At 43.7% G+C, this 25,980-nt stretch overlaps 1 protein-coding gene across 8 annotated transcripts in view; it reads right to left on the bottom strand.

Moving 5' to 3' along the window:
• PKHD1 (PKHD1 ciliary IPT domain containing fibrocystin/polyductin) overlaps window positions 1-25,980 on the bottom strand; it is a 277,932-nt gene that overhangs the window by 193,724 nt on the left and 58,228 nt on the right. For all 8 annotated transcript variants that reach the window (XM_075086582.1, XM_075086585.1, XM_075086584.1 and 5 more), the window contains 2 exons: window positions 25,431-25,644; window positions 20,693-20,843 (listed from right to left, as the gene is read on the bottom strand). In XM_075086582.1, the coding sequence (XP_074942683.1) occupies window positions 20,693-20,843; window positions 25,431-25,644 (365 nt within the window). The remainder of the gene's footprint in view (window positions 1-20,692; window positions 20,844-25,430; window positions 25,645-25,980) is intronic.

The following is a 25,980-nucleotide window of genomic DNA, read 5'->3' as shown; positions in this document are numbered from 1 at the left end:
GTGGTACCTTCACACTGCCTCCAGCAGGTAGTTGGAAAGATGATTAGGGGGAAACAGAGTGTATGAGACCACAACATCTCTGCACCTGTGTTGCTGTCAGTGCTTACACTTGAACGTGACCAACTTCAACTAGGTTTAACAGAAGAAGTGAGACCTCAGAGAGATGTATTTCTGCAAGGCTCAGGAAATAACTGCCTGGACGCGGTCCTGTGCCCCTGCTCTGGGTGTGCCTGCTTAAGCAGGGGGTTGGAGGAGATGATCTCCAGAAGTCACTTCCAGCCCCTGCCAGTCTGTGATTCTGATTCTGTGAAAACCAGTAGTTAGATTGAGGTAAGAGACTCTTCCAGTGTTTTCCCCAAGGATGCAAGTGTAGCATGAACTGAACACTTAAAATGGGCACCCAAACTTTTGCAGGATGTGCCCTCACATCAGACATCCATAGGAAATCCACCCTGGCAACATTTCACGTTTTGAATCCAGTACAGCAGGTGCCACTATCTCAGTAGGAAACCAAGCCTGCAAAATATGGGCAGAAACCTCAGGAGCGGGGGAAATCACAAGCACTGGGAATCCCTAAGGAGCCAGCTGTTCTTACTGGGGTACCAAAGAGCACGAGGACCAGATGGGGGAAGCTGACATGAAAACTCAATGAGCAGAGTCCTGCAATCCCTTCCCAACTCTGACACCCACTTTGTGTGTGCCATGCACAAGTTATTTCCAGCACACACCTTATGTACCAGGCCCATAGCTTGAGTATGACACAGGTCAATTTTGGGGTGTATCAACTCCCTCCCCATTAGAGCTCCAAAACCATGAATGAATTATGTAAAGATAAAATAATATTTAATAGCATACAATAAAAGATGCACAAGCTCCTTGTAATTCAGCACATTATACCTTTCCTCCCTGCTGTACTTTCTTTTCCCATTTTCAGGCAGATTTCTTTCCATTTTATGTTTTTAGCTGCTGCTGTTGTCAGCCAGCCTGGGGTTGCCTTCATGTCAGCCTTTGGGGACACGATCTCTCAGTACCAGTTTCTCAGCTTGTGCCTGTGACTACCAGGGCTCAAAAACAGCAGCAACAACTGCAACAGATGAATAAATAACAGTCATACACTTGCATTCCCACACAGGCTGGCCAACAAGTCATAAAGCAAAGGGGTTTTAAGTGACCACTCCTTCAATGTTTCATCTAAATTTTTCTAATCATCCTGCCAACAAAACACGTGTTTATCTGGTGATTTTTAACTCCTTCTTCCCCAAAACGTAAAGTCATTTTCTGGTTTTAAAGGTTTGAGAAACTCCTGTTTAGGCACAGTCTAGATCATTTGATCTCACTTTGTGGCAACTTTAAAATTTGTTTGGTTAGGTAGGGGTTTTTTAGAGTCTAGTTGCGAAGAAGAGGAATGCAACAGTTGTTACAGACACAGAGGCAAAAGCCCTCATCCTCTGATCAGAAAAAGACAGAAATTTTAAAACCAAACCAAGAACAAGTGGTGTAGTTAAACACAGACTCTGCTTGCTGCTGTGCTCAACACCCCCTCTTCTTCTGGGCTGTGGGTTTCAGCTAAGAGTTATCTGCGACACGGCCATGGAGAAAAATCTGAAGTCAGGAGGGTTTTCCCACCAACTCCACCACCGGTAGCCAGCTTCATCCTTTCCCCCAGACACATCCACTAAGGCACGGAGCGCAATACTGCTCCTGGACAACAGCAAACTGCTTGCACGTGCAAGAAACTGTTCCAGTTGCATCCTATGATCTCCTGCAGGACGAAGGTGCACCCCTCCTGGCATGCATGGCCACGAACAAGCAAAGCTTTCAAACGCCACAGACACAGCAGAGATTGACACCCACAAGGTAGCCTTTTCCTTGGTGCTGACAGATTGCCATTTAACCAGCTGGTACGGAGAGCAAGTGTTCCTGTCCTCAGTCACCACGGAGAGACAAGGTTAACATTTGAAGTGATGGAGTACAATGTATATTTCCCCATGCCGTAGACCCAGGACTCCATGCCACATTTGAAAACACTTTAATTTCAGTGATGGATACAGGGAGCTCACTTTCCAGGCTGTGAACTCTTGACAGCTCCTCAGTTTAATACAGCAGGAAAAGATTTACACCTCCACCCAACCCCCATCCACCTGAAGGAAATTAAAATGTGTATTTGGAGGAGACAAAAGAGGAGGGGAGGTATTTTATTACACTTGATGTCTTTTACAAGGAAAGTATTTTCAGCCATCTGCTCTAATTATTCCTCCTGTATTGGCCACCATGTTCATGCAACAATAGAAATAATTATCTCCTCAAGGGGGAAAAAAAAAATTACAGAAACAAACAAAAGTTGATTATTTTTAGTTCCTAGGGAAAAAAAAAAGAAACAACAAGCTACTTCTTAATGAAGGAGCAATTAGGAAGGTAGGTAGAACATCTATAATTAAAACAGACAAATTGGTGCAGGCTCCTCCCTCTTACACATACTTGAAAGGGATGCAAATGCATGTTATTTGCCACAGTCAGTGGAGTTAACATGCAAAATGCTGCCCAGTGCCCAAAGAAGCTGAACCTGTCTCTTGCCATCATTCCCTGCCTTTCCTGCTTGTAGGGCCTCTAACCCTTTGCCAAATAAACTGAAAAATGCTCACCACAACTATAAAGTTGTAGAATTTCAATTGGCACGGATAGGTCTTCCTCTGTTTAACCAGCATCCCTGAGACAAGCGGGATAGGACACTCTTTCACCCTGCTGTTATAAGAACAGCATCCTGCACGCACATCATCACTCGTGTGAAAGATAATGTCCTTTTTTCTGTATAAACCAAATCTGAAAGAGGACTTTTGCCATCATCTTTTCATTCCTGGCAACATAAAACTATTTTGTTAACAGAGAGAATGAAAGCATATATACAGCTTCATGGGGAAAGCAGAATAGGGTCGTCCTAGCGAGGACAGAAAATACCTTACATTGTGCAAAACCAGTGTAAGCAGAAAGAAAAATATTCTCTCTACCAACAGCACAGTGCAACACCTTGTTTTGTGGACAGATATATGGATTTAGACTTTCACACAGAAATAAGTAGAATTTAGTTGGCTGTGCTATGAAATCAAGGAATGGCCAGGCTGAAGCTGGTCAAGGCTAACAATGAACGCAGAAGTTCCCAAGGCTTCTCCACGCAGCCTCAGTACAGAGGGTACCATCTAGTGCTCGTTACAGGAGCACAGCACACAAAGACCAACCGGCAGGGAAGAGCTGCGAACCAGCACGCTGGGAATCTTTCTCTACCCTAGGGAATTTCCCTCCCATTCCAAAAAGGCCAATTTCCTTTAAGGAAAACCAAACAAGACAGAGATTAAGAGTTACCAGTTTTTGCAGGGTTTCTCTTGCCCATGCAGCAGTTTCAGGGAAGCTGCCTTCAAACAGTGAAGTAGCCTGGATTGAATTTCTTTGGAAATCAAAGTGCCAAAGCAGTCTAGTGGATCTCACAGTGTAATCAGCAGCCCCTTAAACAACTTTCATTCACGCACACTTCATTACAGTACTCCAACTTTGCTATTGTTTGAGGCACTTCCAAGGAGCCTTCTAAGCTGGATGTGAAGGAGTAGAAAGTAATGAAAAGAGAACCTCTGCAGATGTTTGCAATGGACAGTCTACTTCCATCCTCTTAATAAAAGCACCACATTCACCTCTATCCTTTCTATTTAATCTGGTTCCATTTGGAAAGTCCTTTGAAAGAAGAACATGGCAAAATGGGGAAGGTATTTCAACTTCTCTAATTTCTCCCAGTGTCCCCTCAAAGAAAATACAGCCTCTTGACTCCTAGGAGTTCATCTGCTTCAGATCTTGAGAAATATCTCACCCAGTTCAGTTCTATGTGATGATGATCCTGAAAATAACATGATTTGACCACTGAGGTCCTTCTCTGAGTGCCAGTGTTGAGACAGCCCCTGACACCAGTTTAGCAATGAGTAATAGGGTGGTAGTTTTCAGGCATTGGTACAAACTGCCTTGGAAAAACAGTGAAGAATTTTACTAATGATCCAGAGGCATGAAAGGAAATTCCTTTCCAAATCATGTCATGGCAGAGACCACCTATGTTTAACCCAACTGAGCAGACACTGGTAACCAAACTGGGCAACAAAGGTAGATAAATAATGGGACCATTTTCTTCCAGTTTCTGAAATAAATTATACAAAAAAGTGGCAGGAATGGCTGTGCTCGAGTCCCAAATCACTAAGGAAGTAGCCTTACACCCATTAAGAAACAGGAGGGAAAGATATCTAGAGAACTATACAGTGGGAAAAAATTAATCATTTATGCCAAAAGACAACATTATCCCAAGAAGACTGGAAGTACACTAGCTATGAATAAACTAAGGCTGGAAATTAGCAGAATGCTTGTGAGTATCCAGGCATTGAGAGTCTGTAAGAGGTTTCCAGAGGGAGTTGGAGACCAAACTGGTTTTTCCCTTATGAGTTGGCACACTTGGCATGATTGCCAAGAATAGGCCTGGAACATAATCCGACAAACCCTTTCCAAAGCCATAAGATGATATTTTTATGACTATCTGCATCATCTGTTGCAGTGTAACTTCTTTTTACCCTTTACTCAGTCTATAAAATGTAGGTGGTGTTATCCTACCTAGGAGAGCCACATAGTAGTTCCTTCATTAATGAGTCCCATAAGCATTGATACAAAAAAAAAAAAATCAGGGCTGGACACGTGCCTGGACACAAGGTGCACTGTCCAATACCTTTATTTCTAATTGAGACTGCCTGTACCCTGAATTAAAAAGAAAGGATTACTTTTCCTTCTTTATTTTTTTTTTTTTTTTAATTTTAGCTGTCCTGCAGGAATCATTCTGACTTCTGCTGAGTTGTACAAGCATAAGAAGGGAAGAATCTGGCTGGGCATGTTCTCTATAGGACTGATGAATGACCCTAGTCTCTCTCCAACTATTACAGGATAAATCTGTTTACACACAAAAAATTGACCTGGGCTGGTGAGGTGGGACTAGAACCAGGAAACTGGCACGTCCCAGAGGTAAAAATGCATTTGCAGCCAACAGCATTAGTAAGCCAAGACCATAAACAAGCCACGCTGTCATTAATTACTCAGACAGGGGCAGCAGCAAAAGCAGTGAGAAGACCCAAAAGCCAACTGTAAATAGTTCATCTGGCTGATTAGTTCAGAAAAAAAATGAGTGGGCAGTTTTGGAGGTCAGAGCCCATGGCACAAGTCAGTCTCAGGCCAATTTGCAACTGGACAATGACATGAGAAACAGCTTAATTCCTGTTAAAAAAAAAAATCCCAAACAACTAAACCAATGAAACCGCTCAAAAAACAACCACCAAAAAAAGACTTTTCCAGCAGGGGAGTAATCACTGCAATTTCCAAGCACAGAAGGTAAGGCTTTTTGCACCAGAGGTATTTAATTAAGGACGTGGAGTATTTAGTTAGATCTAATGGTGCTTTCAGAGGGAGGGCGCTGAAAAGACATTGCTGTTGGCGGGGGCTGCATGTCCCATATATAGCACGAGTCAACTTCTTATACACAGGCAACAAAGCTCACCAGAACACAAGGCAAAATAGCAAGTAACAGGGGGATATCAGCAGTATTAAGCCACTCCATAATTAAACAAACCATTAGACCCATGGGAAGGTCCAGGTCTTTTTACCACACACTTGTGAGTCCTAAAGTGTTGTTCTTGGGTATCTCGGGGTCTTTTGAGGGCTGTGGTAGGAGGTTGATCCTCGAATCAGAAATCTCAACTTCAGACATGAAGGAAAACACCCCGGAAGCAGAGGAAATGTCTTGGAGTGCATGAAGAGCCCTGCTCTGCAAAATGGATTTTTTCTCTACAGTAACTCATTGCTAATTCACAAGAATCTTCTTAGTTTTCATTTATGGCCTGATATTCAGAAAGAGTTTATTTCAGTGGAAGCTATCCCAGTGCAGTATTTTAATCTCAAGACCGACTTGCACGAAAACCTTGTGCATGTAAACACACCAGGGAATTCAGTGCAATCTTCCAGTTTAGATACAACACGAGTGGTTTTCCCTTTCCAGAGCACAGTTAAAGGGCACACATAATTTACACATCTCTCTAAACCAGTGATTTCTCAAAGGGTGAAGGCTTCTGAGACAAATTAAAAACGGCAATTTAATGGTAATAAGAAAATTGCAACATCAAGTTGTTTACACAAGCGGAATAACCAAGCCTGCTGGCTGCGCTGGACTTTGCAGTACGCACTGTGCAAATATTGTCTCACCACTGAATGATCTTGACTTACTTTAGCTAATCTGAAAGCAAATACTGCAAATACAAAGATTAGCTTAACAATTTTCCAACCACTTGCAGGAAAAGAAATCAAATTATGTGGCCACGTGTCAGCAAGAAGGACTTCCAAATGTGCGCTACAGTAAGTAGGGTGGGAGGACTGAGGCTGGCCCACCGCAACAGTGTCGGCTGAGGTCTGATGATGATGGAGGGTTTGCATCAGGCAAGAAAAAAAACCCCTTGTGAGAGTCCTAAATCAGCTGCGAGGGCAGGCTGGAGGTCAGAGCACTGGTGTGGGATCCATCCCCTGACTTTCACACAGCTCCTGTGGGTACACTGTGAATACAGGGGGTCTGTAATGATTAGGAAATGCTGCATGTAGGCTACAACTTGATATATCTTATGCATAAAATAAAGCATACAGGCAGCAAAACCACACAATCCAAGGGCAAACCCTGATACTGCCATCTATGCATCCACACCTCCTCAGCCAAAGCAGCAGAGCCATTGAAGTGTCTGTAACTGGCCACGTTTCTTCTATTCTTCTTCTACATTTTTTTTCTGTCACTATTTCATGAAGAGGTTCAGTCATATCTTGAACAGTACTTGATTATCATCACAGTATTGCTCCACTGAAAATTCTGTCACCACTGAGAACATTTGAAGTAGCACCCAACTGAAAGGTAAGAGGCTTTGTAAGTGCTACTGTTGTCTTATCGATCACATATTGTCTCTCAAACAAATAGGATGATACTCACCCAGCCATAGCTCCTTCCATCCACAGACCCACAGAACATGATGGAAGGAGTGACATGCCAGGAAATCTATAGGTTACCATCCCTGTTGAAGGGAAAGCTGGCGTGCTTGCTGATACCTTGTGTAGCAGGAGGACGTTGCTTCATTACCCCACCAGGAAAATTCACACCTGACTGCGCGAGGTCTGGTTTCTGCTGAATCACAGCTCCATCAAAACATTTTTCCCTGATCATTTTCACCTATTTAAAGTGCATTTTTAAAGTAAGATCCACATGTGAGAGGGAGGACTTGAATGGGCACAAATAAATTTCTTGAGGTTGTACAGCTTTTCTCCCCCCACAGGCTAGGATCTGGAACAGACCAGCAGCGTTGAAAGTTAATACCCTCTGAAATCTGCACCCTTGCTCCAGTGCAGTACCCTGCGTAGTGGTAGGGAAGTTACTAAAGTCTTCACTTTACCTGTCAGAAGTGAAGTCCTAAAGGAGGTTGGAGATTAACTACCTTGGTACCCTTTAGTAATAACCGTCACCCCCAACACTGGGAGCCAGGGTCTGCTGTCTATCTACTGAGCGCCACCTAAAACAACCCAGCTACCCACTAAAACTGTGTAGTAGGGTGTGTTCGTAACAGCACAGTAATGCAAACCAGCTGGTCAGATTCTGTTCCCTGAGGCTGCGCCTGCACTGCGGGGATAAGAGCAGGTGTAACGCAGGTGTAAGGGGCTGGGCCAGCAGCGGGGACTCAGGCTGTTCTCTAAGCTGCATCATTGTCCCGCACTTACGTTGCGCTGTAGGAGCGCTGGATTTGGGGCTCCCAGCAGGCGGTGAGACCATCCTGCTCCTGCACAAGTGGGTGGCAGCAACCGGCAGTGCCGGTGGCAGACTTCTGCGATGGAGACTGAAGGGCAGCACCGGGGAAGCCTGCACCGCCCTTTCAATCCTGTACCTGCCCAGCAGGGAGAGGGTTTCACCCTGCACTGACTTATTTCAGTAATGCAAGCTTTTTAAACGACTCAGCCTAATCTGCGAGCTTTCAGAGTCCACTTTCAAATGCAATGTCCTGTTTAGTTTTAGCACATCAACAACATGCTTTCTTAGCCTATCTGTATGCATTATCTACTGCCGTAATGTATCATGTACTGAACTACAGCATCATTACAGGTAAGTGCTCAGGTTTAAATGCAAACATAATTGCATAATGCGGTACAGCCAGGAAGAATAATGCAGGAAATAGAGCCAGCTCCATCTGATAGTGCAATCTGACTGGAACGCTGGCCGTTCGGATCAAACGCACAGCCCAGATGGGGCAACCAAGAATAAAAGTGCTTTGCGGTATCTTTATTGTCATCATCAAAAACACTTATCTCCCAGAAAGGTAAAAAGGTGAAGATGGGACTCCTGCAGAAAAGGTCACATAAGCAATAGGGTAGCGGAGGGTTATGATGGCTGGGAAGAAGTCATGCCTTTTAAAAGCTACCTTTGCACTGTCACTTTGAGCTGAATTTGCCAAGTCCTAATGGGAATCTGAGCATTAAGTGGCATTTAGAAGACTGGGAACACCCATGCTATTTCCCTGCAGTTGAGGGTGTCTACGTAATTTGCAATAAATCCAGATAAACCCTCAGATCCTACTGTGCAAGGAGCTGCACAAACATGAGAGGACGTTCTTGACAAAAGACGCCTTCCAAATGAGGACATGTCTACAGCAGACGTGTATACTTTAATACATTTATTTTATATAGCTAAAATTAGGACTGATTCTCAAAGGAACAGTGCTTCCATCTATTTAATTCTTTTTTTTTAGTAGTTTGAGCTCACAGTGGCACACGACAGGCAGTTTCAGCAGGGGTGCAGACAGCGCCGCAACAGAAGCCAGAAGGCAGCTGAAGTTAATTTAGTGCACTTTGTACTGAACCGCTACGCCATGAACGACTACGCCTCTGCGGAAGAGCAGCATCACACACGTTATGGGACAGTAACCACTCTTGTCATTTCAAGAGATTCTAGCCCAAGCTTCATTTTAATCAGGCAACAAGATGAGAGGCTAGCGTGAGAGAGAATCGCTCGACCAACACACAGCCTTCTGAACTGAGAGGCCTTTGAGTTGAAAGCACAAACTGCTGCTGTTTGAGCTATAAAGCCATCTCTCTGTCTTGCAGGGCTGTAACAGCTCATCTTTGTTGGGAATGCAGATCCCTTGAAATAACGTACACTCCATGGCTTTCACTATCTGCCCTCCCACACACACATTTGTCTGCCTGTGAATCGTTTGGCAGGACATAAAATCCAGGGTCCCCTTCCCAAGGGCCCTTGCTGGCACATCCTTACCCCAGTATCTGAACATATTCAAGTACTTAAGGATGCAGATGGGTATCTAGTAATATTTTCCAAAGGTAGATTTGTTTTCAGGGAGAGATGAGGACTGTACAAGGGTATATACCCAAACGAGGACGTATATACTGGTGATGGAAATACCTCGGTCCAAACCCAAAACAACCTATACACTGCCAGCTATCACCACCTGGAGATACTTATCCAAAACTGTTACCCCATGGTACCTGCCTTCAAGTCCCTCAGGAACCTGGCAATCCAGCAACCACCTCTCCCAGAGCTGAAGATCAACACTGGCCTGGGGCCATGCGAGTGACCAGCAACTGCAGTCCTTCCTGCATGGGAAATCTCAATTTCTGCAGCACTGCCTGGGCCACCTCAGCTTTGGACCCACGTTTTTACCTCCAGTGGTTCTAACCCCGACTCACCCCTGTGCTGACCCTAGTAGGGCCCCCAAAAAGGCACTGCAGAACAACACCGACTGCCCAGCGACTCTTCTGAACCAGTTGATTTGGCAAAGAGGCATTCAAAAAAACGAGGAGCTAAGTCCCAGGAACAGGAACATATAGGCAGACCTTGGCTGAGTCATCTCTACAATCAATACAGAATAGTTTCATACCTCTGTACCCAGTTTTGTAGAGTTCAGTCCGAACGCCTAAAGCCGTGTCACCCTGCCATGCCCAAGTGGGCTTGCTGGCGAGCTCAGGGAAAAGCTCTCCTCAACACTGAAGCAAAAACTGCATCTTCCACTCACCAATCACAGGTTAAGGCAGGAGGAAAAAAGGCAAATATATGAGAATTAGAGAGTGAAAAAGTGAGGGAGTGTGTGTGTGAAAGAGGCAGAACCGTAATCCCTAACTGGGTGAAGCTGAACCTGACCCTTGATCAGAATCAGAGACCCAAAGATGTGTGAAAGCAGGAAAATAAATCAATAAGCAAAACAGCAATCTCGTTCCTCAATTTTATTTGAGGAAGTCAAATTTACCGAGCTCCTCACAAACTGTCTTTGGCTAAAATCACCACTAATGAGCTCTGACATTTGAAATTTAACTAAATATGGGCTAACAGCTCCCAGCCCTGCACCACCCATGAAGTTAACTGGGAATATTTTGTTAAAGCCGTAGACGGGCTAAACTGCTGCTTTATTGAGAAGATGCAGCATTCACGGGAAAGTGTTTATAACATCCACTTCACCTGATGCTTCCCTGCCCTGGGATGTCTGTTTTTCTTCACGGGGACCACAGGGCGCCCAGTCCCCTCTGCTCCTTCCCATCGCTGTCGTAATTATTTGCTAGTTTTTATGAGGTAGCCTTACGATCCCTTAATGAAGTCCTTTGCTCTGCAGCTATTCACAGGGACAGATTGGACACGAGGGGCTTCCACTTACGGAGCTGCCAATCAGGCAGAGGTACCCAGCATTTAGCAAGCAGTTGTTAAGTCAGTCTATCATCCGGCTGTTACAGACTCATCATGAAAACAGTTTCTTTTTACGGGCAATCACATAAAATTAACCCTTTCCTTAAAGACAGATCCAACTTCTAGTAGAGTAATTGTGGCAGAGCACTTGAACATGATGGGTTTTCCTCCTGCTGGAGAAATTATTTTAAATTTTTTTTTAATAAACATTTTCTGAACTGAAATCATAGAGCAATTCATTTGTCCTCTAACTGCACACCTAGCTCACATTGTTTAGGCTATGAAAACCCTAGTGATAGCACCAACAGTTACAAAACCTGAAAAAAACCGAACTTTTAAAAAAAACCAAGACAACAAACACTGCTCATCCTTACTCTACTCCTTACTCTAAAGCTTGTACACAGAAGAAATCATGATATAAGACGATTATTACTATAAGACCAAACTTCCCGTGTTTCTGTTATCCTCAGATTTACCCACTTTTTTGCTACAAGAAGAAACCCCAGCTGTGTCCCCCACCCATACACTCTATCCAAGGCTTCTTCTCACTTCTTGTGGACAGGACGGGAAGCCTGGTCCTGCACGCATGGCTTGAGGCCAGGCCAGGTAGCAAACTCGGCACTTCAGAGCTACATCCCTATAGAAGTGGTGTAAATCCAGCACCCACTTCACACCAAATGCCACAAATGACAGAGGCATTACACTGGGTTCAGTTACAGCTTACAACCTAGCAGAAACATTGTAGAGACAGAAAGAGATCCAGCTCCCCTGCAATCCATGGCTAACGATAACCAGCCCACCTGAGCCACTGGCCCATATCCTGCCAGTGCTTATCCAAATGAATAACTGTTCCTGAGATGTCAGTGGATTTGTATAAATGCAGCAAGTCTTTTCTCCTGTAGAAATGTCTGTGAATAAACCGTCAGGATTTAGGAGTGACTTGCAGGAACATGGAGCCACGACGGCACCTGACTCGTACCAACACTCATGTGTAGGCTCAGTGTTTTGCAAGATTAAATCCAATCAGTTTTGATGTGGATGAGGGAAGAAGGTCATCGAGGAGAAGGTTTAAAATTTGTTCGGAACTAGGCATTCACATGTCAATCAGGGCCTTAGTATGGATTTAGATCCCTAAAATAAAACCCAAGAAAACATAAAAATAAAGTAAAATAAAATAAAAGCTCTGATTATTGCTTAAGTCTAAAGGGAAACATGCTCTACCCCCGAGATCTGGCATTTCAGTGCTTCAGAGCAGGGGCTGTCTCCAACGCCATGGTCAAACCCAGCTCTCAGGCCTGGCCCCAGGCTTTTGGTGTTGCTTGAACAGTATGGAGACAGCACCTCCATCCATGATCCAAACACATTTAGGGCCCCTCCAATGGTCCTACTCTGGCCATGTCCACACTACTAAACTCTTCCAGCTTTCAGAAGAGTTGACCACATGACTGACCCTTGTTCAGTGCTGAACCAAGCCGCAGAAACATTTGGGAAATGGTTGTATGTCAGTCCGTGCCTCTGCTACACAGAAACTGCTACACAGAAACTTTCTGTGTGGAGCATCAAGTCCACAGTATTGCTCTGTTTGGGACTGGGGAGAGGACACAAAGTCAGATGGTGACGCAGAGTCCTATGTTAGTGACACAAGTTCCTGCAAGCATCTTCAGCCCACATCACAGCTGAGGAGAGGCAAAATCCTCACATATGTTAAGCCATGCTCCAATGAAGAAGAACAAGAAGTCTGGGCTATGTGTCTCCAAGGAGTTCAGCTCTTTTCCAACTCAGTTCAAGATGGGGAGATGGGGAAGGCTTCCCTCTGACTTCACCCAGAGCCCAATGCCATGTACCCCAGCACTGACCCAGCATCAAGCACCCCTAGCTCCTTTCCCCAAATCAAGGGTGAGTCCCATAGACAGAGAACCAGAGCCACGCTTTCAACCACAGGCAACCCTTCCACATCTAAAACTCCTTAAAAGCCAAATGAGTCAATTAGAGTCTCTGTCATAATTAAAAAGGAAAGTGGCAGCAAGACTCTGCGCAAAAGCCTGGGAGCAAGAAGAGAGAAAATGTGCCTGCAGTCCCCCAGGAAGGCTTCCCCGCACCCTCCTGACCTTAATTCGAGCCTTCCCTTTGTGAGGGAAGGGAAAGATTTGCTTTCTGTTCCCTGGAGGAGCGCCTCTGAAATGACACTTTTCATTCTGAATCTGTGTTTCTCTTAAGGGTGGGGAGCAGGGATAAATGGAGGGGGGAGAAGGGAAACGGTTCTCGTCAAACTGAGCCACACTCAGGTCCGATTTCACATGGGTGTGTTTAAAAGGGAGTGGAAAGACTTTGATGTGTTGTGGTTACACGGGACTGGCATCCCATCGTAGGGGTAATGGCATCCCATCCCGAGGGTAACCTCCAACAGACTTCCAGTGCAGCAGTGCGAGTGATGGGGAGAGGAAGGCTCCCTTAAAAGGCACGTGCAATTTAGCAAGTTATCTCCTCAGAGACACTGCAAAGATGGTGGGATTGAATAAAAACAAGAAACCCTTCAAAATGGGGGAAAAAAAAGAAAGCTACACTTCAGCCCTTGATTTTTGATCTGACAGCAGGAGAGGAAAGAGTTAAACCTCAAATCAGGAAGCAAAAAGTTAAAGGAAAAGGAAAAAAAAAAACATACCAAAAGCACATCTCCTAAATTTCCCAAAGCAGCCCAAGGCTGATCCCATTAAAAAAAAAAAAAAAAAAAAAAAAGAAGAAGAAGAAAGAAAGAAAGAAAGAAAGAAAGAATGAAAGAAAAATGAAAAACAGGAAGAAAGAAAAATAATTTTGCTTATCCTTTTCACAGACACCTAGCAGCCACGTTTCTTTATTATTATTTATTTATTTACCTCCCCCTTTCAGAGCAAGGCCCTTATTTTCTCATTTAGTCCAACGGAGATTGTCCTCCTGGAATGACCTTTTTTTCTTTCTCTCTCTCCAACTCTCCTTCTTCCTTCCCCCTCCTCCTCGCTGCCTCCAGGCCATTGCCCTCGTGCCAGTAACTAGATAACACACTCTATCAGAGATTTTTTAAAAAACCATTGCAAAGGCACTAGGGCTGATAGTGGCATCAATCCTAGCCTGACACGGGCTCGGGTCAACCATTTATCTCTTCACATTGCCTGTGGTTACTGTGGAGGCCATCTTGGTTCTCTACATCTTAACAACCTTGCAGATGGTACCTCTCTCTGCCCTGATAGCATCCACACCCCAAGACTGTCTTTGTGCTTTTATTTTTATTAGATTATTCTGGACTCCTCCACTTCCTTTCTGTGAGGCTTGCAAATCTTAGTTGGTTTTGTTGCGTTCCCTACTCCCTTCTGAAAATAATACTGTGGCCAAGCTAGCAGGTTAAGAAAAAGGGAACATGGATACGCAAGGATGGTCCTGCCGGGCTGTTAAAAGTGCATATTTATGAAAAATACACACACAACAAATTAGAAAAGTATATCTAGTCCTACTCCTGACATCCCGTCCTGTGTGACGTGGTTATTTTTGGCTATTTGCACTGCCAAAGCACCCAGGAACCCTACTCAAAACTCAAGACACCATAATGTCAGGTGCTGTCAGGATGCTCCCTAATCAGCTATAGTCAAAGCAAACTGTTCCCTGGTCTCTGCCAGATGTGATCACAATGGCCAGATAAAGGGATGTGGGGTTTTACAGTATCTAAAGGGGTACAGAGAACTGAAATATCATGTTTTAATATAATTCTCCCTCAAGTTGAGAGGAGGGGAGCTGTTTTATTAATCCCTACAAACAAGCTACACATCAGGCTGGAATCCTCCCTGTCGCTTCCCCTGTAAAATTTTCTGCACCTAGGTAAGGAGGGTGAGGAGGAAACGCTGCTCTGAAGCACCCTTTAGCATCCATCTCCCCAGTACGGTGACACAGGGCAGGTGGCCCTGCTTCCCTTCCCCAAGGGGGAGGAACCCTGGTGGCCCCATCTCTACTGGAACACAGAGCTCAGACCAGACCATGTCCATCCCCCCAGGCAGCACGTTTCATCCACACCCTGCTTAACCAGCCCCAAATTGCTGTAGTGGTTTTCCTCATGGGCACTGCAGGAAAGGGGAGCACTGGAGAAGGCAGAGGGAGGATTGTTTGCCCTTTCTGACACCTTTTGCTGCTTCAAAAAAAAAAAGGACAGTATAGGAGAAGGAGGGCAGGTGGAGGTGGGTAGCCAAAGGATGCCAAAGGATGCCAAAGGGACAGACCGTAGGAATGAGTGTATGTCAGGACTGTACCTATCTCAGAAGGCAAAGGGAAAAAAAGCTTGAAAGATAATACCTTCGTTCACCCTTAGGCACTGGTGCTTTACTGAGGTTACTGGATTTTTTTAATATTTTTTTTTAACAGAGAATACTTATAGAAATATCTGACCATAAAGTGGAAGCCCAGCCATGTCTACAAGCAGGGGCAACCAACTATGAGCACTTCATCCTCAAAAACGCACCCATCAAACATCCACACAACATGAGGATGGCACTAAACCAAGAGCATCGCACCTCTACCACGCAGAGCACAAAGACCCTGCTGGCCCTGCAAGGGAGACTCATCTCCCATCTCTTGTAACCCTCGCAGACGGACAGCGTGGTCGAGAGATTCGACATCGGTTTGGCTGTGAAAAACAAAGTAACAGCCCTTTGTCCAGAGTGCTCTGTGCTTCCAGAGAGCCTGTTATGCTCCCCACAAAGCTGCCTAGGATTTGCCACCTATATAAAGTACCAAATATCTCCAACAGGCGAAATTATCTCATCTCCTTCCTCTCCTCCAAATACTGTGACAGCCGGAGAGACAGTAAACGAGAAAAATAAGGGCAAAAAAGAAGGAAAGGAGTGATTCTAAGATCTGCAGAGGATTCCAAGGGATTTGGAGAGCTAGCGCTGATTACATTAAGTGGAAGCTGAACAGCAAAGGTCTCTTAGGTGACTGTGCATATCTAAGACACAGCCTTCATGGAGTTTTTTCCTTACTTTCTTTCTTTTTTATTTTTATTTTTTGCTGAGAAGTGAACAAAGCCATTATCCTGGTATCAGTCACCAAGCTAAGAATTCACAGATCCTCAATACTCTATGCTACTTCTTAAATCTCAAGACCTTCCCTTAATGCCCTATTTAAAAACAAACTAAAGGCAGCACAGCATACCCAGGCAGAGCCATAATAATCCAGGATGGCATTTTTATCTAGCAAGTTATTTTTTATTAGCCTTCTATTTCTTAATAGAGACCCCTCTAGGGTTGGGTAGTAGAGAATTCACTAGTATACCAGTTCAGCTTCCCTACAACTGACTTAATACACGTGGCATCTGCCCTCTGATGAACATTATATCACCCATCTGGGCCAGAGGAGGGGGGGGAGTAAAAGCAGGGAAGCACTGCTCAAACAGCATGCTTGCATGATGATTAGGTCTGGTCCAGTGATCCGGAATAATAATTTGAAGGCTCACTAAGCATAATGGGTTTGGAGACATCCAAGTCTGGTCAAACTTTCCCATGAGCATCCTTTACGTGTGTTATCAGTGTGTTTTGCATGTCTTATCAGTGTCACAGTAGCTGATGTCTCATTATGCAGCCAAGGTGGAAGTGGACAGGTACTGAACGAGCACTGGAACTTTCTTCTCCCTTTTATTATTTAATTCATATCTTCCCATTATCCAGTGTATCATGAAACTGTGAACTAATTAAGTCCTGTGGGATATACAATCAGTGCTGGATATTTTTTTTCTCTTTTCTTCCCCCTCTCCTTTCAGTAGGCTAAATTGCATTATATACTGATATAAAAATAATTCTGTGACTCTTCCTTGGATAATAATGGAGCGAGTTGCAAACACTAATGGTGCCGAATGCAACAGTGCAGCAGAGGCTTGCTGCTTACTTTGCATGACCTAATTAAGTCATACAGGGGCAAATACTTCAAACACAAAGTGAGGCAAGGGCCTAAGTCAGTTTCTTATGAAATCCATAAAAGCTATTCTCTTGGGGATGGTGGGGCACAGAGCAGACGCCAGGAAAAGGCCAAGTTGGTGAACTCCAATTTCATGAATTCATGCAACTCACAGATCTCCAGCCAGCAACCTGAATCTCCCAGAAATATCAGGGGTCCTTTAGATTCAAAGCTGAGACCAGCTCGGACTGCAACCACGCAAACAACGTCTCGGAGACCAGATTTGAAAGGACAAAACTTAAGTGATTGATCACTTAAGGACATCACCTCCCAGAAATACAGCTGTTTTCCCTGGCTGAGCGTCAGGGGGGTTCAACCTGGACCATAAATTCAGATGACTGACTCAAGGAGGTAACACGTGTAACATGAATAGGACAGCCAGCATTTTCAAAAAATAGCCTTCTAATTTTCAGTGATAGCTACATCCCAATTTTCAAGCAGTTATGTTGAAATCAGAGGTGGAAGAGCTCTATTTCCTGCAGAATTAAGCTTAGCTACCTCATGCAGATCATCCAAAAAATAAGGTATCTAGAGCTAAGCTCTTAATTTTTATTAAAATAGATCTTTATATGCATTTACCAGGGGAGAAAGGGAATTAAAGAAATGGGGGGAAAAAATGAAGCTACGAAGAGTTTGTATCTAGGTACAATGATCCTCTAGTACTTGGAGTTTCTGTATATCTAAGACGATAAAAGCAGTTCAAATGACAACCACCTCATTAACTCACTGAGGAAGAACATTTGTGGTGTTCACTAAACTCTTCAGAAAATTTTGGTCTCCTTGGTGTACATATGCACTTGCAATTCAAACACAGCGGGGAAACAGCATCAGAATATACCTTTGATGTGACCAGAAAAATGGAGGAATGGGTCTGGCGACACGTTGCTATTCAAAACCCAACAAGCATGGCTAAGGTCTGATTCCTGGATGAGTTACAGTAGCCATTTCACGCAATTTTTAGTAAAGCTGACACACAGATCCAGAGTGAATTCACTGTCTGGATACTGTTCTGCAGAGCCAGGCAAGTGACAAATGGACCATTTCCAGTACAAGGCTCCTGCTGGAGATAGAAGGCAGATCAAGCTGATGGACATGCCCCTGCCACTCGCTGTACATCAGAATCCTTGTGCACGGTTTCTCTCCAAGGTTGCCAGGTCGTCTGTGAGCTATTGGTAACAGGCCTGCTAAAAACATCATAGAAACTCAGACCTGGAAGAGATCACCGTCTCACTGGAGTTCAGTTCGCTGCTACTGGGGATATCATGTCATCTGGCTTCTCTCATACACCCACCACACTCCTCCTCAGGCATCTCTGGAGCCTTCTGCCCAGCACTGCCCCACCTGGAGATCGCTGAAAAACTTATCACATTCACAGTCTATGTTTGCCTCATTTCCAACCTACTAAATCCCAGCTAATCACATTAATCTCTTCCTTATTATTTTGAGAATTATGGACAGGTCCTATTATGTCTTTTAAAAAGACTGAAGAAAAATTTGCTTCACACTAAAGCTTGTACCCCTTAGACTCAAGTTCCCAGAACCAACCTTGCACTTTTTAAAAATTTATTTATCTTCTGCTGTGAACCAAAGTTGTTCTCTCTTCTTGCCAATGCCCATTCATTCCACGCTCTTGGCAATACAAGCCTCTGTCAGCCTTTCTGCCATGCCTCTTTGCACTTCCTTTGCCATCCTGGAGCTAATCCTGCTCCATCATCATCTAGTCATCTCTGCCCAACCCTCCCACAAAGCCCAGCTGTGCTAAGACACTGATGAGTTGTCAGGCTGCCTGGGCATCGTTTGGCTGGCAGAAGAGTAAGCAGAAAACAAAACACTGAGCAGAGTAGCTAAGCTGAGAACAGCTAGGGATCAGGCCCATTTCTTATGAAGTGCTTTATGAAGAGATCCTTGCATGAGAGTGCAATAGAAGTGCCAGATGTTATTATAAAGAGACGCAGTCCCATTACTTGTACACAGAGTTGTGCTGCCTGCTAATAGCACCATTATCCTAAGGCACGTGGTGCTATTAATGCATTTCACTGCTTGGTGCTGAACCTGGGGACCATTATTTCCACTGGAAAGGTAAGGCCAGTTCACATGACATGATTTAAACCTCTACAGTGAAGCATGCATATGCTGCACCAGGTCATAAATCTTAACAGGATGCTGTCAGCTAGAAAGGGACCAAAATTGAAACCATTTATCTGAACTCCCCACCCATCCACCTCAGCTCACCCAGGCCAGTTTTGGGAAGAGGGATAAAATGATTCCAAATGCCCGCCAGGTTCATTAAGCTGCAGCAAATCCCAGATCCAAAAGCGCTGCTGGTTTTGTCCTGCTCTCCCTGAACGAATTTGTTCATTCAGGACACTTAGGACTTCCTCGATTTTCCCCACTCAGAGCAGAAAAACCGAAGCAGGGACAAACCTCGCTACTTCCTCCTATTCTTGCTCCCATCTGAGTCAAAAGACAAGCTGTCATCATCTCATTACTGAGACTACAGGCCCCGTGACACAGCTGAGCTGTTCAGATACAGCCAACAGTAGGTAATAGCTCCTGTACGCTGCAGCCCAGGCTTTAGGGCTGTAGAGATACCCTTACCACATTTGGAAAGGAAAATATGAATAAATAGGTACTATTTGATCTGCTATTTGCCTGAGCACTCCCTTTGCTGGCCTCCTGCCGTTGCCAACTAGCAATTTATATTTATTTTGGCTTGGTTTTCTCCTTAGCTAAGCATGTTTCTGGTAGCATAACTAACAAGGCTGACTAGCAAACAAAGACTAATCGGTAAAAGGCTACATTCCTCCACAGACCAAGGACAGACTTAAAACAACAGAATGAAGGAAAGCTGCGGTAGTAACATACATGTAAAAGAGGTTTGCAGAGTGAGTATTCAGAAACTCTTGGCTTGGTAAAAGATCTAGAATCTGATGCTAGAAACACACCAAAAGTACTCTGCCAGGACACTGCAGCTACTTCTGGGCTGGGGTGATGGAGGTTTCATTGCTGATAGCAGAGTTAAAAATTACCGTGGTAGCTTTAATACCAATCCTGAGCAAACAAACTTCAATTTCCTAGGTCTCAACCAGACTAAGATGACTGCATGATAATTTGGTTTAAATAAAAAACGGCCATTGTTCTGGTAAGTCAGGTGTGTCACTCTTCCCACCTGCACTGTCCGGTATGTGGTAGGTCTCCACCACTTCTCAGGAGCTGCTCAGTTAGGAAAGGATGGTGACGAAATGATATTTGATGCTCACCAAATATCCAGCCCCTCTGAATTCCTTCTTACAGGTGGCACAACCCAGTACTTCAGCTCAACACCCCCAAAAACTCTGCAACACCCCAAGGACCCTGAAAGGACATTTTAGGTTTGCAATGAACATTTTTAGATATAGAGCCTTACAAGGATGTTAGTTCAGAGCCAGAGGTTTTTTTGTAATGAATGCTTTGCAGATGTCTGTCTTCTTGTTATACCCACACAGAGCAAGGGGAAGACTCTCCCATTTTATTTCAGGTACTGAAGAGGAGCAAAACCCAGATATAACCAGAGCTGCACAAATGCCGAATGCTAAGTCTCTGCCAGAGAGCTGAAACTCTATCTTATGGCTAAGATTTCTGCCCAAGTAACAGAAAATGACACTTTTAGAACAGACTTTGAATTTATGTTAAAAAAGGAGGCTGTTAAAAAGGACACACATTGCCCAGAAAATAAGGCAAAGCTCATTTATGTCTCATAAAATACATGATTAACCATAGTTAACCATTAATTCAGCTGCACTGCATTAGAACTGCTATTCAAAGTTGGAAAGCATTTAATATTATATATTGCTGCTGCTGGGCCTAAATTGTTTTTTTTTTTTTTTGCCCCTTTTAAATGTACACAATATTACAAATTTAATTTTAAGCTGTTTGAATCAGTCTGTAAAAAAAATTTGATTATACCTGAGTGTTCTGGCCCCAGTTTTTCCATATCTCAGTAATCTTGGCGGTAATTGGCTGATTAGCTCCCTCACACTCCATCTCTGCCTCAGTTTCCATGGTAATGTTACAGGAGCTATTATAGATGAGAACTTCATCTCTTTCCACTTTAGGGCTGAAACGAGAAGGGAGGTTAAATGGGGTGTCATCAATCTTAATGAAATGCAATTATTTTTACTCTTATTAATCATTGCAAGCCATTAGCTTGTGGCAACTCCTGGCCACCATTTGTCAAACTTTGCAAATTTCTGTAATTTTGTTTCCATTCTTTTATTGTTTATTTGTTTTTCCCCCCTTTATCTGCACACACTCAGGATGAAAATACATGCAGTAAAAATCTCTCAGTGATGCCTTTCCGCTTCCCTAAACTATTACAAATAGTGGCGAATGCCATTCTAGGACCAAGGCAGGAAGATAAGTGCAGACAACAACTAGGGAATCAGCAGTGTTAGGATCAAAGATGGAGTCCTACACGGAGTAGGGTTTGTTCGTGTCTCCCCCCTCCCCATCTTACTCACACTTAGCAATAGGGAATGAATAACTTGCAACTCCCCTAGGGCAAGTGGAGAAATTGGAAAAACCACACAACTGGCTAACTGGTCCCTAATTCCAACTGTGAAAAAATGAGCTCATTTAGGGGTTCCAATTCCTGCTACCCAGCTGATTGCAATGATGCTTTGTTGCTAGCCTTGGAACATTAACTTAGTAAATTAATTAAACTTACTTAACAGCCCAGACTAAGCAGATTCGATATATGTGCCGGTTATACTAACAGACACTTGCTCTAAAGCCTCCCCTTGCATAGGGGGAAGGAATAACAGAAAAGGTGGTGGGGAAGAAACATGTTTTCTCCGTGGTCTTTCTGCTGACAGCTGCTGACTTTGGTGGCATTTCGTTACAGGGAACTTTAGGACCCAACATCCCCCAAAATGAGGGGAAAACTTCCCAATTTACTTCCACAGGCTTTGGATCAGTCCAGGATAACCCAAAGTCACTTTCCATTCCTTCCCCAGACATTGCTGCTTCTTCCTCCCCTCCCTACCCCACCTTCAAATACACACCTGCAACTTTAGGAAGCAGAGCAGAAAGGAGATAAGTTACAGCAACAGCAACGTGGCTCAGAAATTATACCACTTTTCTGAATAGCTAAGGACAGCGTGCACAAAATTGAGGATCAAATAGGTAGGACCAGGATTTTCAGAGATCTTCAGGTTCCTGAAAGCCCCATCTAACAGGATTTCCTAAAGTGCCAAAGTTAGGAGCATAAGTTCTGCCAAAATCAACCCAATCGGAAAGCCAGTACTCAGAGCTTTCTCAGGAGCACGATGATCAGGATGATTTGATGAACCTGAAGTTTTCAAACCATGCTGGATGTGGAAGCTCAGTGTACAAACAAAGAGCTGTTCTGACAGTGCATTTAAGGGGTATTTGTTTTGTTGCCCTTTTTCAGGGCTAAAGTGTTAAAGGAAGCAGCCACGTTAGAAACCAAAAAAAAGAAAAAAAGCCTTCTGCAAGTAGCTGAACCTTTTTAACAGTGAATTTTTATTTCTATATTTAAATGAACCTTTCCCTCTGCTGTATCAATAATCAAAAGCCAGCCGTAGGGAACTACACTTGCTTTTGATAGCAACACTTTGAGGACTGCTCTTGTCCTGTACAACGATTCAATGGACTGGGTTATCTTTCAAGACAGCATAGTACTTCCTTTTAATGCTACAAGGAAAAGCTGCGTCTTTTAAATCACCACCTGTTTTAAAGGCAGAAGGGGGTGGTTGTTGGCTAGATGCAGGGCGTGGGCCAAATTTGCTGGGCGCTGGAGTCAATACAAGGACCTCTGAGTGGTTGTTTATGTCTCTTTAAGAAAAGTTAATGAGCTTTCCTTGTAAAAAAAGAACCAGTTCCTCCCTGTCCTCTTGTAACTGCATCCAAAAATCTTGATGCCGGAAAACTGTTAACAAATTGCAGCGTTTAAAGGAAACGCCAGAAAAGAAGGGGTGACTTGTTAAAGTGAATTCAGGGATGTATCTCAGTACCAGTGCTGTTACTGGTAAGACTTGCACCTCTTCTAAGGAATATGCATTTGCCATTATGTGTTCATAATATATAGACTATAGTACAGACTAGATTAGGAGAAGCTTTATTCAAACCACTGTAAAACTAACAAGAAAGAGCAGGAGAGATTTAATGCACAGTTAAGCCAGGAACGGTTTCAGTAGTGTTCTCCCCATTCCGGGACAAACATCTTAAACCTTGAACATTTGTACAGAACTCAAATCCGTATATTTTTAATTACTGTTATTATTACTTGTTATTATTAATTAAGCAATCAATGCGTATTATTTCAGGAATTCCCAAAATAGTTCTTTTCTAATTTGAACATTTTAATTTTCTAACACCTTGCTACAAATTCCATTAGTATTTTGAAATTAAACATTTTTCTGAACTGAAATTTGGAAAAATGTTTTTAAAAGCTCTGAAACAGGTCATTTGGATGACTTTAAAGTCTCTCTTCCCCTACTTCTCCCCAGATTTTTCAGATCAGGAAATATACTTGAAATCAAACAATCTTCTTTGCCCAAGCTCCCGTTCAGCAAGACCCAATTTAGAAATAGATCCACCAGAAAAAACCTCAGTACTCTGGAACATTTCTCAGGAGCCCAAGTTTTAATTTCTAACTGCTAGACGAGCATGGGTGCAATAGGGGGAAAAGTTAATGACAATAACAAAAAGGTTGAAGAAGTTGAATGAATAGGAAAATAACAGGCAAGAAAAAAGTTAATTGATTTGATTTAGAAATATCTCCTTGATAGTATTCCTTGAAGGAATAATAAACCTTGTCTCTGGGACCTTCACAATTAAATTGGACAAAAATACAGTGAAAAACAACAAGGAAGGAGTCGGCAAATGGACTGCATGACTTTTCCTTCCACGGGATAAGCACAGACGCAGACCTCCTGCTCTGCTCACCCTGCTGAGACCAGGCTGGAGAAGCTACAGCAGCAGAATGCTAACAGCCCAAACCAAGAAAAGGAGCAAAAAGAAAAACAATAATAGGATTAAACTCATTGCAGATGCATTTTTATCAGTAAAGAGCTGAGCGTGAGTTTGCTATCCAGGGAAGAGGAAGCAAAGATCCAAAGAGAGAGATGTTGGGTTGCCCTGTTGCTCTCAAGTTTGTCGGCTACCTGGTTTGGGGTTACGCTGGTGTGAGCAAAAGGAAAGCAAAGTTCAGCTAGACAAGGCAAGGCTCCTGGAGTTTCTTGTTTTAAAACAAGTCATTCTGGGAGCAATCGAACTGAAATTAGTTTAATTACAGGATTATTTTTTTCCCCTCTCTAAGTCTCCCTACTCTAGTCTACCCCAACAAAACTGTCCTCCCCATCTCCTAGGGTGTCATAAGACATTACCAATGCACAGTGTGACTTTGGACACGCCAGTTGGCCAGCTGTACCTATCTGGCGTCTGGCCTGCGGTATGCTGACAAACAACAGGTATGGGCAGAGTTCTGCCCTCCTCTCCCTCATCAGGAAAATAATTTCTTCCTGCCAAACACATATTTTCTCAAAACTGACAAGAATTTCATAATTCTTAAGACATCCATCCCTTATGAAACCCAGGTCAAATTAATCAGAGCTCAGAAGCTGGTGGGGAGGAAATGACAGGCTGACAGGCAGATGCCGTAACTGTGTAAACCATATTTTTTTTCACTTTTATTTTTATTTTTTATTTTAAACAAGTTAAAACAATTGTGCAACTCATGTCTTGCTGTCTTTGTTCAGCAAATGACAGCTGGTTTTCTTCCCACAACACAGGACAACCGGAACTCCCTCTGGTGAGTCACAACACCAGCTGTGAGATAAGGACCAGATAAGAATGACGACGAAATCTCTGCGCCTCCATTGAAATACCTGGACGGTAGCATCATGCACTAGCCAGGAACAGGTTCAGCATGTACAGCAAATCCTGGCCAATGCACTTCAGTGACATTCTAATGCTCTGCATGTTTAGTGTCTTGTGGAAAGTTTTGTTTGTCTGTTTATTCCTTAATTCAGGCCTCACTCTTACTCCTAGAAGTAAATGCTCTGCAGGTATAAATCCCCACAGCTCCATTAAAGGCAATGGTACCAGTTTAAACTCCTGGGCAACTTGGCCTTGGATTTGCAAAGCCTGAGCCTTGAGTAAGTGCCTGAACACCCTTGCTGGGTAAATATTTCACAGCCTGCTGAATTTTCTCTGTGACTTTTTACTCATGAAACTGCTTGGAGAGAGGAAGAGGGGAAAAAAAAAAAAAAAAGAAGAAAAAAAAAAACCTTCTGCTTTTCATAATGCCTAATCTTTTTCCCCATTGGCATCCACCAGATGTTGCTTTGGATCAGAAGATAAATATTAAAACCTAAGAAGGAACAAAGCAGTCTGTTTATGAGACGGATTTTCTGATGTCTCTCAAACACTTAAAAAGATGGGAGGGAAGGAGGGGCCACTGGAGATGCTTTGATAGACACAAGGAATGACTTTCACAACCCAGCGGAGCTCTCTAGTGGTCTCAAGCTAAATTGCTCTGTTGTCATCGACCTAAGAATTAGGAATTTGCTCCTTCAGTTCATCATTTGACAGGGGACAGTTCCGCACAAGGTGGAATACCCTCTGCGGGATGTTGCTCATGGATGGGCCCGCTTAGCTGTTGGAGAGGAGCAGCACTAACCTGGCAAAGAGTCCAACAAAATGCCTCTGGGGTGGGTTGATATCCCTCTGGTGCCACTGAGGCGGACTGTCCTCGCAGACATACAGGTAAGACACAGATCCCCTCTGGTGATAGGAATCCACCATGACTTGGACATCACATTCAATGAAGGTGGCTCTGTCTTCTCGGCAGTCAACAGAAGAATGTGTCAGGCCACAGAGAGTGGCCAAAGTCGCTGCAAAGACAAGAGGGGGGGGAAAAGATAACCCAAAGCAGCCTACACACCACCGATGTTAAGCAGATTTTTAGCAACTGACAGTTGTCTGTGTGGGTTCCTGATGTGCATGACCCAACCTCCTTTTCGTGCGTCCTTTTTGAGGATGAGTAGGTTTCCATGCAACTTCTTCAGCCCCTTTTCCTTTATGTGAGCAATCATACAACCTCCTTTGTGCATCGAGCATCAGGATTGTCTTTATGATCAAATTGCTCCGTCCAGGAGGAGGTGACGTAAGTGATTAAATAAGAGCATGGACATTTCTTCTGTGGAAGATAGACCATGGTTTACAGATCA

Source organism: Phalacrocorax aristotelis, chromosome 3 (assembly GCF_949628215.1).
Source record: "Phalacrocorax aristotelis chromosome 3, bGulAri2.1, whole genome shotgun sequence".
In the NCBI taxonomy this organism is placed as follows: domain Eukaryota; kingdom Metazoa; phylum Chordata; class Aves; order Suliformes; family Phalacrocoracidae; genus Phalacrocorax; species Phalacrocorax aristotelis.
The sequence above is the reverse complement of the archived record's forward strand: the minus strand, read 5'-3'. Positions and strand labels throughout refer to the sequence as shown.